The 18,140-nt window shown below is 43.4% G+C and overlaps 1 protein-coding gene across 3 annotated transcripts in view; it reads right to left on the minus strand.

Moving 5' to 3' along the window:
- fto (FTO alpha-ketoglutarate dependent dioxygenase) overlaps positions 1–17,492 on the minus strand; it is a 121,702-nt gene extending 104,210 nt beyond the window's left edge. Inside the window, exon 1 of one of the 3 annotated variants that reach the window (XM_035151117.2) lies at positions 17,267–17,486. In XM_035151117.2, the coding sequence (XP_035007008.2) occupies positions 17,267–17,308 (42 nt within the window). In that variant the 5' untranslated portion in view covers positions 17,309–17,486. Of the gene's footprint in view, positions 1–17,266 lie in introns of all 3 variants that reach the window. The other 2 variants (XM_035151155.2, XM_035151169.2) reach the window with 2 other exon arrangements.
- Positions 17,493–18,140: the final 648 nt, after the last annotated feature.

Genomic DNA, 18,140 nt, shown 5'->3' on the forward strand with positions numbered 1-18,140 from the left:
CCAGAGCAACTGTGTCTGAATGCATACTGAATTGAAAAAGTTTGTAGAAGCCTTGAATTTAGTTTTGAATGTTTTTTAGTTTTTTTTAACTGCAGAGCAATTAAAAAAAATAAATTCTAAAACCCAAGACCCTGACGATACTCAAGTTTGATCCATAAAGGTCAACATCTACCTCATCTTTGGAGTATGTCACTAACTTGAACTATAAGTGAGATTACACATCACCTAGGTGCAATCTTAAACAAATAACTGCACAAGCACCCAACATTTTCTTCCTAAAATAAGCCAATCCTCCAAATGCACAAAATGAAAAATCCAAAGCTCTAGTTGTTAGTGTGGGAAATGTTCTTTTTCTACCTATTTTTGCAGATTATACTGCATTTCATGCATGCCACACTGAAACAATACTCATGGCAAAAGATTAACCATTTCCCCCCTCTGACATTTTGTTTACAGCCACTTGTGGCACTCATTTATTTTAGGAATACAAGCTAGAAGCTGTGACTCAGTGTGATGGCAAACTGGCCGGACTAGTAAATGGCTAACTGGAATGTGTGGGACTTGACCTCAGAGTAGGGCTGTCGGTAATGTGTAAGCCCATGTCTGCGCACCCACTGCTCAAAAACAGGCCATGAATATGAATTGGACTGTGAGAATCAGAGGTGAGACGGGAAGATTTTGCCGGTAAGACACAAAACACTGACTTCCAGCTGCATTTCAGTCAATAACATTTTTTGTAGACAAACTATATTACCCTGTGATGTATTTACAGATTAAGTTTGTTTTGTGTCCATTTAAACTCACGAATAGTGCAAAATTAATGTAAGTTATTGAGCACATCAGCATCGTAAACGTTTCTCATATAAACCCATTGTAGATAGACTACAAATTTCGGGTCAGTTCTTAAAGTTTATAAATGTTTTTTACCTCTGCCAATAAGGTTATGTTTTAGCCCCTGTCTGTTTGTTTGTTGGTTTGTTTGTTTGTTTGTCATCCGGATTGCGCAAAAACCTACTGAAACTAGATCCACAATACTTTTTTGAAGAATTGGACATTGGCCAAGATAGAACACATTCAATGATGGCATAGCTCCAGAAAAAGGGGTGGACCCAGGATTTTTTTACCATTGCGAGACAAGGATGTTTTTGTTTTTTTTCGATTTTCTTGGATTTTCCAAGGAATAATACATTGATGTTGATTAATAAAAATCTGTCATATTTAGGGGACTGATATCTATAATCAATTCGTTGCAGCTCAATTGAATTCAAGGGGACTGTTGGGCCTTGTCGGAGGTATGCACTCTACTGAGTGCCATTCTAGTTTTGTTTTGTATTTCAGTCAAAATTAGAAAGGAAACTGAAAGACAAAACTAAATCCTGAAATAACTGAGGATTAATGCTTCTCCATTAACCACCTGCATATTTTTCAAATCACTGCAGTGAACATTGTGTATAAATCGACAGACACGTTCAGCATGTGGTCAGAAGGGGTCCGCAGGTGGGGTAAGTGATGACAAATGGCAGACAGGCAGTCTCTGGCCCGTTAGCGGTTGTCGGAGGTTGAAGGCTGCGTTGTTCATTTCACCTCACGGCAGGTCGGCGGGGGACGTGATCATTAATATTACAAGTTTACCATCCATCTAGCTGAACAAGGAGCCAGCCCATTTCAAGGGCTGGCGCTGGGCAGACCTTTCACGCCCTGTTTATAACACTGATCTAAGCACATTAACAGAGCTGTGGGGGAACCACTGCCAGTCGTTAATTAGATTCACACTCATACACACAAACGCAATGGGACCACCTTTATGGGGGTCCAGTCACGTTTGAAAAATGTCACACGTGCAAGATAAGGTAAACTAACACATACCCGGTGTGCCAGTTTAACTCAACATCAAAAGGCCTGTCCTATTCTCTCTTTGGGAGCCATGTGTACACTTTCTCCCACACATACTTACTTAAAGCTACTCTTGCAGTCATCCCAAGGTACATGTAATTCTGTCAGGAATAGAGTATGTGTGCATGTGAGAAAGGAAGAGATGAAGGGAGGAAAAAGAATTGGATCTCATCTGTTTTTTGAACTCTCCCACTCTCTATCTCTCTCACTGCACCTGACGGGCTTACTGAGAGACCAAGGTTTCCAGATCAATCATTCAAAAGTATTTACAAATGCACAAAGCCAAACACAGACAGGTTGGCACATGGCCACTCTGTTTAAGTGCTTTTCAATGTGTCTGTGGTGTCAACTTCTATTTCACACCTATCTACACCTCAAAGGGGGGAAGAAAAGATGTTTCTGTGACCTTTAGCAAATGTCAAATCTGGAGAGAAGAGAAGGAGAGAAAGCGAGGAGGGCGATCTAAAAGATCTGTCGATGTATGCCTTACATAACCTTTTTATTTATCTGGGAGACACTGACTGAGCATGCTCTTTATCAGAAACATACTAGCTGCTTCACACTTGCATACCTACACAATTGCACACACAGGAGCTGCACACTACATCTAATGATTTCTGCAAGTAAACAAAAAGTTTCTCTGTCCTTTGCTGTAGCAACTGGGGGTTAAATGTCTTGTTCAAGGAAATCTAAAGGTTTACACCCAGATTAAGATTTAAACTAGCATCCTTGTTGTCGCAGGAGTAAAATGTCCAATTTCTACAAATTCTTGGCTACTATTAGCAACGTGAGGGGCCATTTGCCCATTTTCCTTAATTGTTAGTTTTGCAGCCAAGCCATAATCTTTCCATTAAGATATTGCCGATTGAGGAAAGCGTTTTAGTTTTCGCCTTCAAATTACAAAATGCTTTCATGAGGTCAGCGGTTTTCCATGTGGAATGGCCAGTTTCAATGCAGGCACAGTCCCTTGGTATTCAGACAGGGTCCAATTCAGCGAGAGAGAATAGGGCAGGGGAAAGAGTGAGAAAATGTGGACAGGAGAGAGAGATGGAGGGAGGAAAGAGAAGAGAGGATGGAGGGTGTTGATTGAAAGACTGTGATTAGCAGTTTTCAGCAGGGGCACTAGGGCCATTGAGTTGTTCTAACAGGGCTGCCGCGTCTCGAGGTGCAGTCAAGGAGAAGTCAGTGCTTTAGAAAGCTCCCTCGATTCTCCATTCCCCCCCCTCCCTCATTCACTCCCACCACCCACGCCACACTTTTCCTGTCCCTCCAAAAAAATCAATATGGCTGTGTAAAGTGCAGCCTGGCCCAGGGGGAGGGCTGGCTAGTTGTAGGGGCTAGATGCAGGGCTTTAGGGGAGGACAAGAAGCGTCCTCCAGGACGGTCCCAAAGGCAGTGTCAAGGACAGGACCTGAGGACAAGAGGACCGAGGCCATCATATTGCCCTTTCCCTCTGCATCATACCCCCTCTCTGTCCCCCTCCCTCTCTCCCTCGTTGTAGCCCATTCTTGGCTGGCTCAGCGGGGCAGAAGAGATCGATAAGCAGGTGGAGCATTTAAAATCCCCAGCTCCAGAGGCTGACTTTACACTCCTCAGAGCCCCGCAGACCAGCACATCGCTCAGGGTATAGAGCAGCTGGATGGATGGACGTGTTGCTGTTACTATGGTCACACCTGGCCATTGAAAGGTTTGTGATTTGTGACAATAAACAATTCAATAGCACTTAGCCATACACAGTGTCTGAAGGGTGTAGAGCCAGACTATTCACAAACAATGCCATTGTCTCAACATGTCACAGATCCGTAACATTCAGGCAAGTCAGGCAGCTATAGACCTACATACCCATGTGCTGTATTTAAGGCCACACTGCACCTATGACATACTGTTACTTATAGAATAAGGCATCAAAGATGGCTTAAAAAAACTGGCATGTATCATCATTGTCAACAGGGGTGTCCCTCATTTCCATACAGTAGGCTTGACGAAGACGCCTGTACATGATGTGGATGAAGTGTGCAAGGAGGATTTCAGTCGTGCCGCGTGTCTCTGTGTGTGAGTGACTGATCACAGTAGAAGTGGCTTGTGTCTCTAATCCAGTACCACTGTTAGACAGTGCAAAGACCCGGCTCTGTGTACCGCAGCACCGACTGATCAAACCCATCATGTGACAAGCAACCTCTTCAAATGACGATGATTTCCCAGCTCTGTGTCCTTTCGACTCCACATTAGATCATCTTCTGACACTGCCGAGTCTGGTACTTCATCTGGGATAAAGATGATGTGCAATCCGACCCAAGGGGTTGAGAGTCAAGGGTAAACGATGGGCTAAGACTGGGGAACTATGCTGAATTGGCTGACAGCTGTGACAATTATCATGTGGTATATTATAACCTTATGCTAAACCTAAGATTTGATACTTGACAAAACACTTCATGGATCATTTACCATCAACTCGGCTGTGTGTCACATTCACTGCAGCATAAGATTGTGAAACATACTAAAAATAGAGAGGATCCTGTTGACTTCAGTTGTTCCAAACCCAGGCCTAAGTTGCCCATTCATCCAACTGTGATGAGCGGTTTTACTTTTCTGCAATCAAATAGATCATGTATTTTTCTGCAGACAACTAGGGCAACCTTTTGAATTATTTGTTCAAATGTATTGAATAAAAACCTGATATTTCAATATGGTATTATTAACAAGCTAATGCCATTTTAAATGCTGACAGTCACCTAAGCCACCAGAAAAACATATGGTACAAAACAGATGTGGACTGAACATCTAGGACAGGTCCAATTCTCAGTCATGTAGTCTTTGACCCAGATAAACTGGCATTATGATGATGTGACCTTAGATTAATATTGAATTAAGGCCAGAATATCATTTGTAGCTGTTTACATGACCGTCAGCCTGTCTTCCTGGAATCCTGTAGCAGATAAGTTTGGTGTAATGGCATTAGCCAAATCCTGAAGTATAGCAGACGGCACTTGTCTTGCTTGAGAAGCCACGTCATTTCTTTATTTATTTTTCCTTCACTCATTCCGAACAAAGGGAAATATTCTACCAGGAATTGAATAGCTTAATCCTCTTTTCACGCTTCCCAGTAGCTTGAATGGTGACAGATTAACATCCTGGAGGTTTACAAACCCAGCCATTTGAAAATGTAATTGCTGGCACCACACCGCATGCATGTGTTTAAGTTGAGGGTTAATATTAAAGCTCAAAATATGCACTGGAGGTCCGGAGGGAATGTGGCCAAACTCAAGTCACTTGGCTCTGTCACGTATGTATAAGGGAGTCGCAAGTTGTCCCAAACCCTTGCAAGGTGCCATAGTTACTGTTCACTTTTGCTAATTATTACAGCCAATCAGAGGGGTTAACGGGGCGGAGCCTGGCCAAACCATGTTCTGGGGCATTTAACAGCTGGCAGGAACGGAGGTGAATGCATTACATACTGCCCTCATCCAATAAAAATAAAACACCCTGACATCTGAGGTGTACTTAGCACAGAGGGGAGGGAGGAAGTGAGGGAGGCAACAGAGGAGGGAGGAAGAGGCTGCTAGTGGGGTGAAGCATCTGATAACATGATGTCCAAGTGCCACCTAGTGACAACTTTCCATCTTCTGTGCTCCTTGAGGTGCCAGAGCATCAGGGGTAGGGGGTAAACAGATAAAGTGACCCAGGACAGAGGGATTCAGTATCAGTTGCATATTGTTCTCTTCTTTCAAGGACATGTCAGCGAGCACAAATCCTTTCCAAATAACAGCACGATACAGTAACATGATGATCTTCAAGAATCAAGTGTGGATTTTAATTACTTTAACGTCTTGTTCCCAAAACCCAATCAAGCAAACACTTCACCAGGCTTCAGGTGACCCTGCTGTCTGTTCAGCTTGGGGGGAGTAAGCCTGTAACACTGCACTGGTAGGCTGGTGGCCCTGGGCTCCTAGGTCCCCTCCCCTCATTAGCCCAGGTATAAATCACCCTCTGCCGGTGCCCAGAGGTGAGAAGGATGAGAGTTGAGGTGAGCTTGAAATAATGCTTATGTCACAGCAGGTCAGCCCTCCATTATGGCCGTTTCAAAAACTATTAATCTTGCTTGTAGTCAGTGGCCTAGAAATAATTACTTCATCTAACCCATGTAATACAGCATGACCAGCAGTCGAGCCTGGTCAATTTGAGGCTGGGGAGGCAAGGTGGGGGGGTGGGTGGGTAGAGGAGAGGAGAGTGTGGGGTGGGGAGTGCACAAATTACCGGGCCCTGTCTCCTGCTACTGGGTGACTGATGTCCTGCTCACTTCAGCTGTGGCCTTTTACACTGATTTAGATAGATACACATGCGTGCGCACTGAGAGGCGGATCATGTACAATCACACATATGTATGCACATTAATGCATGATTAAATACACACACACTCACTTTGACAAGGGAACGCACAAATCACATTATTTTAAACAAGGGCTCATCAAGGCACACAACAACATAATTTGTTTTGGTAAAGCATGCAGAAGTGAGTCTAATAAAACTAGACCATCCACTGGCCCCTGCCACAAAAGTATACGATGTTAGATCAAATGTATTAACAAGTTTTTATGACAAATTGTACCAGTTGCTATCCAACTTAAACTGAGGTTTGAAATGTAATTTGTCTTCAACAAACTAGAGGGAAACTGAAAAATAAATGAAATTTATTTGGAAATCATTTATTTTACAAAAATGCAAAAAGTATGTAAGTAAAAAATGCCTCACGTTATCTGTCGGAATCTATTTTGAAAGCCAAGATATTACACACAGGCATTCACAGCATGGCGCATGCAAAGATTTGGTGGTTGTGTCTGTCCATCTTCCTCTAGTCTATGCTGCTCAACACTGCCCCCTTGAGTGGCTCCACAGCTACAGATACAATCACCTGTCTCCATGGTGAAGAACTGATCCAACCCCCCCAAGATAAAAACAATAAATGCTACGATTGGAGAAACCTACACTGTGGGTAAACAGAGGAGCTATTGCAAATTTGGCCTCCATGAGCGTCACAGGAAGTATGTATGAAATGACATAAATAAATGCAGCGCTCCAGTGGCTGTCACAGCTGGCATTGCAGGTGCAAATTTAATTAGTCAAGGTGAAGTCTCCCTTGTTGTCTGAGAAGAGGGGGGGTCCTCACCATGCACGACTGTAAACACACGCTATATCCTAATCAGGTGTCACCACAGCATTTGATCAGCCCGCAAAAACTTGTCACGAATCCCCGGCAGAGAGTGGGCTGAGCAGGAGAACAAAAGGAAAGAGCTGTCATGAGAGAACAGGGTGGTGGTGGTGATGGCAGTAGCAGTGGATGAAGAGAGTTTGCCCATTAGCAGTCTCTGTTGCCTAGCTCTCTCCCGCTCCCCTTAAAGTCTCTCCTTCGCCAGTTTTCTGTTTTTCTCTGTGTGGCTACCTGCAGTATATCCTCCTCACTGCATCCCAGCGCAGTTCTGTGCTGGAAAATCTCAACCACAGCTGTCATGCTCGTGCTTCACAACCGCCAACAAAGCTTCCAAAAGAAAACCCCAAAGTAGTACACTACTTTTGTTTACCTACCGAAAAATCCACACGTGTACAGAGATCCAAGCTTTGTTCATTTTGTTTTTATCAAGTACCACTAAGTAGATGGTTCTCCTGTAAAGCAGGAGGACTAGAGGAGAAGAACTAGAGGCAGACATGCTGTTCTTCTCCTGCCCAGCGCCTCCAGGCTGCGTCGAGGCAGTGCAGGAACATGCGCAACATTAGATACTGTTTACCTCTCGGTTTGGCTGATATTGAATACATTAGCCGATTGAACCTCATAAGAAACACAGGCGAGTGACAAGGCCCAATCGTCTTTGCGACTACCATGGTAACTGAGATTACAGGCTAACAAAGAGCAGACAGGACGAAAAAAATATTTAAAACCCGAATAGTGATACATAAATTAATTAAAGGACAAAAAAACAAGTGGAGAATTAAAGTTTGAACATCTGTCAGCGACTTAGCTTCCCAACGTAATACCAGTGTTAGAACATTTATACCCTTGAAGTTAATGATCCCCTCTTTAATTGACAGTCAAGGAAAACTGGCTGCGGCAGCATCCTGCCGAGACTCCGATAAGAGGCCCCCTTCCCCCTCCCAAAAATAAAATAAAAAAAAAACAGTTTAAAGAACCTTGGCACTAATCCCTATTGTCATCCCAGCGCAGCAGAAGGACTTACAAACACAGATAACTCTGCAGAAGCTGTCTATTTCTCAGGAGTTATGGGGACAGGCGAGCTGCTGTGTGCCTCAAATCAGTCACTCAGATTAGCCCAATCCCTCTGTGCTGTCAGTCAGCCGAGACACTAGCCTGTCATCGCATTTACATGAGTCCATCTCCTGAGTGACAATGCACCCTATATATGACAATGGCTGTGGGGAAGGGGTCCACTCGCCGATAGTGGGTGTACAGTATGGCAGACGGGCTGTTGTTGGATTAAGCTCATGGTGTGTGCTGCGCTCATGTCTTCACTGACACTCCAACAACACGTTTAAGGAGTCTTAACCATTGCTGTTTTTCTGTAGTTGCGAGAATGTGGGAGATGTATGTCAGATGAGGCACAAGCATAAACCTACAATGACACTCATATACACACAGTGGGATAAACTTCAAAAACTTGGAAATACAGAATTACTTTTAGAAAAAAAACACAAGCTTACCTAGTGTATGTCTCCCCAAAGTTGGACTCAAGCATGACTGTAATCCACCTACTTTACTTAACACGGTGAAGCTCAAAGAACTAAAGAGGAAACAACATAAAAACTAAGTGTGTGCAATAGAAAACATCTGGATCAGTCTTCATCATCGATACACACATGGTGGAGATTAAAAGGCCAACACTGACTAATATCTCTGGAAAGTAAAATTAGATATAAAACACAAACATTTGATGGTTAAATTAAAAATGGGTTAGTTCCTGTGGAGTACGGGTTTTTGTGCTACTTGAATGCACCTGAGAGCACACAATGTGCTGGCTGTTTTTTATGCTTCTGTGGCTCACTCCACTTCAGCCAGTCCTACAACAAATGACAGTGGATGCCCTCTACATAACAGGGCCAGGGCAAGCATGACACAGGGGTTGACAACTGAACCCTCAAACTCCCTAACCCCTACCCCTGCCATACAGACACGCACACACACCCACACACACAGTAGCTCTGAAAACAGCCCTGACATGACCGCTCAGCTGCCTTCTCTAACCCCTCCTTGTGTTTTTTCTCTCTCCATCTCACTGGAGACAACCCTCAATTCAAGAACGTTTTAGCAAGGCAAGTGGATGTGACCCGCTGCCCCCCAGTCAGGCTCATCTGAATAAACAGAGTTGAAGAAACAGGCAGAGGGGGAGAAATCTGCCTACATTATGATAGGAGGAGAGAAGATGGGATTCAGCCAAGGGGCTCCTTTCTTTATGCACGTTTGATCAAGTGCTTGACAGCGGCAGTGGATGGAATTACGGACTGTTGAACAAAAGTGGTGTGGGTGTAAGTGTGTGTGGGAGGAGGTGTGTATGTGTCTGTGCAGTTCAGTCTGGACAGCTAGGTTTCCATGGCCTGACAGTGTTAGGCTTGTGACAAGCCTGCCGCACCACACCACCACCACCACATACAACTCGCCCGCCAGCCTTCGCAGTCCATCACTCAGGACGGCCGAGGGAAGTGCCGTGAGAAGAGGTCAGACGTGGCGGAAAAGAGGGAGGGAGGAGTGAGGAGAAGAGGATGAGGATGACGAGGAGGAAGGGAGGGCTGGTCAGGGGTTAAGTGTGGAGAAGACAGCAATGAAAGGCAACTGTCATGCACCAGTGCTCACCCAGGAGCACCTGTCTTGAGGAGAACATGCAAAGTGTGCCGGTCACGTCCCGACAATACCCCCACTTTTCTACACAGACACACAAATCAACACACACTCTCACACACACATAAACACACATACACACATTCAAGCTCTCAGCAAAGGGCTGATGCTCCACCATTGGAAAGGCATCGCCTGTATGACAGAATGCCAGTCAAGCTGTCGTTGGCTGCTTCGCATATGCAAGGAAAAGTTAGGCTGATGAGGAAAAAACACAGGGGCTCAGAGGAAGAATCACTGAGACATGAACAGACTACCTGAAGTGAGCAGACACTTCTCAAAGGCTTGATACAGAGTAAATGCTGGAACGAGCAAAAAAAAAAAGACCCATGGAAGAAAATCCAGGACATAAACTCTATAGAGAATCTTACAAACACAAAGTAAACTTCAAATCCTGTGTGTGTCTTAATAACTTTTGATTAGTGTTGGTGTTTATGTTGACGTGTAAAGTGAGCGCAGGTCAGCAGGGGAGTAAGGAAGGGTAATACAGCAAAGTACAAGGTACCCAGGCCGCCGATGCAAAATTGACTGAGCTGAAACCCAGCGGTTCATGAAAGTATTAACCGAATTAACCGACATGAGAGAGACTAAGTCTTAAAAATAAAAAAAGTTATTATTATAAATCGGTTGGAGGTTCTAAATGTCAGTTTTGATACATTTCCGGTATATATATATATATGAGGCTTATATTACTGCGAGCTGGCTAACTGCTATAATCTGGTTATGGCTAAAAGAGGAACTTCCTATGCTCTCAGCTAAAGCCCAGGTATTTTAACACATTTTCATTGCTCACATTTATGGAAAAGAACTTATGATGTACAAATTAACAGTCACTATTTACAGCACCTTGTGAACCTGGCATCCTGCAGCTTTTGTGAATGGAGGGTTTTGGACGTTCCATTGAAACCAGATGTTGGGCAGCACCATAGCAGCAGGCACTTTTATTGGAAAGGTGAGTCATTACAAAGGAAAATAAATTCACAAATAAACAGCATGAAGAAGGCTCTGTCTTGTGCAGGTGGCTTTGCGTAGTGAAATCATGTTTATTGGCTTTCTCTATAATTAGCAACAACCAGGGCGGCAAGGATGTATTTTGGGTAACAGTGATTATACTGACTTTTTGCAAGTCTGATGCAATATCTCTGTAACTGTAAATTTACCCAAAACTTAAAGAAAAACATATTTAAGATGTTTAACACAATGAGTTATGTACTCTTAGCATTCAAACCAGCCACAGTGCCACATATATATATATATATGGAGTGTGTACATACAAACACACAACGGAACATTCAAAGACATATACACACCTCAAACTTACCCTGATCAGCATCAAGATAACACACACACACACACACACACACACACACACACACACACACACACACACACACACACACACACACACACACACACACACACACACACACACACACACACACACACACACACACACACACACACACAATCAGAATGCCAAACAAACACAAATGGAAAATAACGACTCATCCGGATCATAGCCTCGAGTGGCTAATGAACTCCCAGGAGGCTCTAGCCTCTGTGTATGAGGTGAGAGGGTCATTCCCATGTTTATTCAGCAACAGTCCAATGAGCCACCACCATCTATTGATTGAACTGATTATTCTGTGTCTCTCTTGTGACGGGACACATGCATGACAGATGAACCCTACTTGGGCAGGTCACATGCGATATAATCTCATTGAATCTGACGGCTGATCTGGTTGGCCAGTTTGCATGATCCACACCGCGGCCTTGTTTGTGAATATGCTGACATCTGTGGCTAATGCCTCAACACTAATATGAGGTGCTCTGCACGGGCTGTCAGACACATAGGCTGTCAAGGGCTGTTTGGACAATCCTAATGACTTGCTTCCAAAGAAGGAAGCCAACGGCGTAGCAAATGCTAAATAAAGGAAAACACAAGAAAAAAACAAGTATTGGTGCCTAAAGTGTTAAATCATATTAATATTTCTTAATATTTTTTGCCAAAAAAGGTTTAGTTTAAAAATATTATTTGGTAAGTATATTACACCAGCAGCTTTTGCTGGTAGGTGTCAGCTGGTGGTTGGTGGAAACCTTTGCACATGTCCCTTTTAGTTAAAGTATGACTCACTGTGGCATTCAATCTCCCCAGCACTTCAAACTGCAATGTCTAGCATGAGAATATCTCTGTTATTCCATTTAAAAGTACAACAAGATCACAGGTCTGCAACCACATATGGGAGTCTGCGGCAGGTCATCTCAGCCATGTACCCTGAGACAATGCATGCAGGCAGAGCTGTAAAAGTGGATATCCTTCCTGATGTGAACCAAATGCAGACATTTTGCACTTTTAAAATGTCATGGATTCAAAAACAGCTATTTAAAAAAAGATGGTAGGAAATAAAAAAGAAGACTGACGTGCAGGGTTTCATCCATATTATGAGAAGCTAACCTGACCTTTATATGGAGGACAATAAAAAGGCATCAACAAAGTGACTTGTGGACACTAAAAAGTAATGTGTTGCATCATTTTAACTTCAGGAAACATCTTGTTTATTTCTAAAAGTCACTCATGTGAAATTCAATTGAAGAATTTAATAATTACATCACAGATACGGTACAAGGAAAATCATACAATGTCCAATTCTCCCATTACTGGCTTCTTTAAATCTAAGACCTAGTTTGCATCACACCTTGGAGAATTTGAGACTGTAAATGCACACACACTCAACTTTCTAAGCTTTCATTGCTTAGTTTTCTTAAAACTAAGCAACTCAATATAATACAAGATGTAGTAAATACCTCAGCAGACGCACTGATCTTATCTCAATTTCCCTCTAAGTTATGATAGTGCTGCAGCTGCACCAAACTGTAACATAAATACATTAGAGGTTTCCTACGTTGTCTGAATTGGTTTGAAAGGGGCTTGACTAACCATGCTGATCTATAAACACCTCAGTCCAAATATATGAGGCAAAGATCAAATAGGCAAGACAAGGTAAAGACATGTAGAGGAAAGGCTCAGCAGCAGACTAATCAGCCCCCTCCAACACTCACATAGCAGATCAATGAAAGACCTGGGGCCTTGGGCCTGCACTATATTACACACCAAAACTTCATATTCATTCATTGATTTTACTTTTCAGAATAGTATATCACTGAACTCCAATGGGAGCGAAAAACAGAGGCTAGGGCTGAGGTCAACCCCAGTGTGGACAGATGTTTGCACAATATTGATAGTGCACGCAAAAATAAATGACTAAATATCTGGATCAATAGCTAGTTTCCATAGCCACGACAGGTTGTTCCAGATGGAAATATATAAATAGTTCTTTATGGCTACAGGAGTGGCCCTAACGAACAAGGCCAAATGTCCCCCTTAAGGTAAAGTCTTTGATTAGCCAAGGCCAGAGGTGACAAGAAGGGTCTGCCGATCTAAGATGCCACTCTTCCAATGGCCCAAGATGCTAATGCACACAGGGGCCCAGTAAAGAGACCAAGGACATGAAAGATCATAAGCCCTGGGCAAAGTGCTCTGTGCTGCCTGACCCTCTTACTCATTTGTAATGATGATGGGTCCTAGCTACACCATTGTCAGTCATGCTCAAATAAGGTAAATGTACCATGAACAATTTAGTAATTTAGTTTCTTATATCTTTTCTATATTTTTCCATATTAAGCCACGATTAATTCTGTAATAACCAGAAGTAGAACTGGGAGGGTGGGTCTTTGCATGTGGAATTCTTCCATTTCCTACCACATGACGCAATAACGAAGTAGAGTTATACTATATGTCGAGCACCGTGTAATCAAATCAGTCCAATGGCCTGCTGCTGCTGATGATGGCACAAGGGCTTCCTGGTCTTATTTACAGCACAGCACAATTAGTGAGAACAACACCCAACCTCACAGCTTCCCCTGCTCCACAGTGGCCAATGGGGCCATAAAGAGGGTGGAACCACATCATTGCCTGCTCCTTAATTAAATGAAAGCTGTTAGGTTCATTTGCCTCCTTTTTTTACACATTGAACTGGCCGGCTCACCACTGAAGACCTCCCAGACGCCATCCCTGCTTGGCCCTAAATCATGACTGCATAAACGGCCCAGTGGGTCCCTCCTGGCCACACAGTGGCGGCCCAGCGGCAAGGCCAGAGCAGGGCATGCAGCGGATCAACACCTAGCCGGCAATAAGTAATTCTGTAGAGGATTAGCAGCATGATAGCCTGATCAATACTTTGTGCTCAGGCCATTAGGAATGCAGCGAGGAAATGACCCCCTCCGGTAATAAAGCAGGGCATCTGGGTTCTCCTTCATTTGCTAGCTCCATTAGTGTAATGGTATCATTATCTGCCACAGCCGTATTTTTCTGAGGCCTGGCTTTTCCACAGCTCGACTGGCGGGGGTCTGATGAAGCTGATGAAGCCCCCATGCAGTGTTCCCCTTTCTCCCGTTCTACTAGGAGACCAGGTGTAAATCTAGCTCTGTTGAAGCTTATGTGCTATCCTGCCTTAGGTATCCATACCATGTTTTATGTCAGTACCAAACACTATTTCTCCATTATTGGCTCATTAATAGAGCAAGCAGCATGTAGCTTGGGTTAAGAGGGAGAAAAAGATGGCCGGCAGAGCAGAAAGCTGCTGAATGTGCTGAATCTGACACCCCCCTCTTGCTAAAACACCAAGCCTGACATGACAGGACGTCGGCATTAGTCACCATAAATCGTTTCCTTTACACTAATTCACCAGCTAACATTTTGTGGGGGAGAATTGATTAACCATGTCTGGATGTGTGGCCACATAATCAGCTTTTACCTCGCTAGTTGTTAATTTAACACAATTGCCAAGGGAAACACAAACCATTTTAATGAGTGTTCAGAAATTAAATACCCTAAACAGCTTGCACTAGGTGACACAACCAGAGCAAACCAATGAGGCTGATCTAAGCAATGGACTGGGCTCAGCCCGAGACCTCAAAACATCTGGTGACCCTGTGTGATCATTACTTAGCGTGCCGCTCACACACACACACACACACACACACACACACACTCACACTTCCTGTTTCGGCACAGCACTTTATACTTGTCATCGCTGTCCAAATGGCGAGCTTGCATCAAAGACAGAATTAGAACATCGGGTTAAGGGACAGGGTCAGTGCTGTTTTCACACTTGCCAAGACATGAGTGGAAATTCATCCTGCGATGACAACATTGATAAAACATAATGAAATGTTTTCAATTCATTGGGGTACAAGGCGAGTTGAATGCTGCCATGTGGAGGAAACTCATGAAACTGTAGCTACTTGAGAAAATAGTGCAATGGACAAACATACAAAAAAATCTTCTAGTTGAAAATCTGCTGGTGTGTCAAACAATCTCTGATGGATCCTGTAATTTCACTAATGCAAAAAACATTAAGAGTTCAGATTTTTCAATTGAAATAAATGTGAATTACTACTCTCAATTTGTTATTCTCTTTCACCTAAAAAAATCTACGTGTTGATGGCATCCAACCTGTCAGTAAGTACTCTGACTGGCTGCAGTGGGATTTTTTCTAAGGAGATTGTGTATTCATCTGGCACAAACCTGTTGGTGCTTGTGTTCTCTCACTCAGAATGGCAGTGAACCCATCATAGCTCATCTCTCACTTTGTGCAGCATTGCAAACATGCTTGCTTTCTGGAAAAGGCAAGTTATCATAACTGTATCATTATAAAACTGGCCAAAATGTATGCAGCTACTTCCTTGGCTGCTCTATAGTCATATAGTCATTTTGCAATTACAATTCCTCTTGCTCATCCTTTTATTTATCTACAGAGAAAGGAAGCTAAGCCATTAGGTCTGTGCAGTGCTGCCTGACTGCCTGAGGGCCAGCTGGAATGAGTTCTCTCTCTGAGCCACTCATCTGGCCGCCATGGCTGCTTTCATAAACAGGAGGAACCGCGTCCTACATAGTTTCACTGCTGTCTAACATGATCCAAACACATGTGCCACAGCAGACGGTATCCAAGTCAGGAGATAAGAAGAGAAGCAGACAGAGAGGTAGACAGACAGACACGGTGACTATGGGCCAAACTCAGCTCAAGATGCCTCAGGCACAGATGAGTCCTTTCCTTCCTTTCCCTTAGTTTCTCAGTAAATGCAAAAGTCCCCGGTTATACAGCTATGTGAAAGCCTGATTAAGCCCAGGTCAGCACGAAACACAGCTTAACGCACCAGCACACGCAAAAAAAACAGTTGGTCCTCACATGTTTAGAAAACGCATCCGTCTCTGTTCACATCATTGCTGCTTTCAGACATGCACTGCCTGCAGTCCAGACGTTTTCCTTGAGTTTTCCGAAGGGGCTATATGTCAGAACGCAAATGTTTGAGTCAGTTGCTCCTCACGTTTTACAAAAGTTTTCCTGCCAGTCCCTGAGTAAAATGTCAGAAAAATGTCAGAGTGAGCCCATAAGGGAATGCAGAAGGAAAATGTCCAGAAAATCCACTACGAGCGATTGGGAGTGTTTGTGATGTTTCTTACACAGCAAGGCCACAAAATAAAAACAAAATTCAAATAAGGTAAGAATACAAATATCTTAGGATGAAAAAGAGTACAGGTTGAAAACATCGACAAAGTCAACAAGATTCAAGAGTTTTTAGCACTAAGGGCCGACGCCGGGGTCGTTGCTCTGTAAACAAAGTTGTGATCCTGCAAGCTCTACCCAGGTACGACTCGCCTGAACGTTCCTGACGTTTTCCTGTCGAACCCGAACAATCTCCTGCTGCGTTCGTCATAAGTGAAAGACAAACAAATGTCAGGACCCAACTCTCTGCACACGTTATGTCTGTAGACAGCTCGTGGTGCACACATGTAATCGTCATACCTCACCAGGTTCCAGCCCATTAACACGGGTAAGCCTGTGATTAAGAATAAAAACCCACATCAGTCAATAAGTTAGCAAGTGTTTCTCAGAGCGCTGTCATCCACAGCTGTACACTGCTGGCCAGATGTGAAACACACTACACACTAACGAGCATTTGTTGTTACTGGGCATCAACACAAGATTCACTCTTCACAACAGAATGACACCTCCCAGATTCAGCTTTAAAGTTGCCTCCTGATTTGTATTGTTATTGTTATTAATTCGAATGAACCTATGGGATAGTTATGATGTTTACTATTTATTCATGAACACCCTACAGCCTTCTAGTATCATATTGGCACATGATGTGCGATGAGCCACAAACAGCCTCTCATCAGCAGTGATAAAACTGCGTTGTAATGGAACTGTGATTCTTCATTGTGTCGGATTGAGGGGGTAAAAAAATGAAAACACAATAAAGGAAAGAGGCAAGGTGAGGTATTCGCTGACGTTCGCGGCTTTCTAGCCTTCAGAACGCGGCCGGCAGCATCGCACACGGAGCGTTAGATATTCACCGAGCGACAGGGCACAGAAATATGCCGGAGCGAAGGGAGAAAAACGCTATCAATACCTTTCTTCTCTTCTCCCCCTCACTGTCACCCGATCTTTTCATCTTCCTGGAGTTGTGTTTACGCTGCCTCGCTCTCACTGAGGGCGACGTCGGTCAATGTAGTTCGACACGGAATGGCCGCTCGCCGGGTTTATCAGGGACATGGGTTTATCAGGACAGCCCCTCGTGTTGTCTTAGCCACAGAGCTGCTGTCCAGGGTCCCTGCGTGAAATTATCTTTCATTGAGACATTCTTTGAGGACACGCTCACCACGCGGCAGCGAGAACTACAAGTCCCAGAGCGGACGTGCGCTCGCAGCGGAAGCAGCTTCGGCACGCTCCAGAGTTTGCGCGGCGCAGGTACAGATCTATAAACTCCAGATCGTCATGTTTCATGTCAGGAGAGCTTGACTGCTCGCTTTGAATGGTTGTGATATCAACACAAATATTTTACAAGAAGAAGACAACTTGAGTACCTTGAAAGGTGGTATTCAAATCAAAGCTATTATTATTATTACCAGTACAATTATTATACGTTTTTAATTTAAGTAATGTTCCTTCCTCCGTAAAGCAGCCTAGGATATCTGAAAGGTGCTATATAAATCCAAGTTCTGATTGCAATTGTTATTATTATTATTATTAGTAGTAGTAGTAGTAGTAGTAGTAATAGTAGTGGTGGTGTTGGTGGTAGTATAGTTATTTTTCTTTTGTTGTTTGTTTGTTTTTTCTCTAACTCTGTAAAGCAGCTTTGGGTATGTTGAAAGGTGCTATTTATATTTAAGATATTATAGTTATTTTTATTATCATTATCATTATTATTATTGTGTAATATTAGTCATCGTAGTAGTTGTAATATTATTATCGCCGTGCAACAATATTTTGAAGTTTTAAATTTT

The sequence above is a fragment of the Hippoglossus stenolepis genome, chromosome 1 (genome assembly GCF_022539355.2).
Source record: "Hippoglossus stenolepis isolate QCI-W04-F060 chromosome 1, HSTE1.2, whole genome shotgun sequence".
Lineage (NCBI taxonomy): Eukaryota > Metazoa > Chordata > Actinopteri > Pleuronectiformes > Pleuronectidae > Hippoglossus > Hippoglossus stenolepis.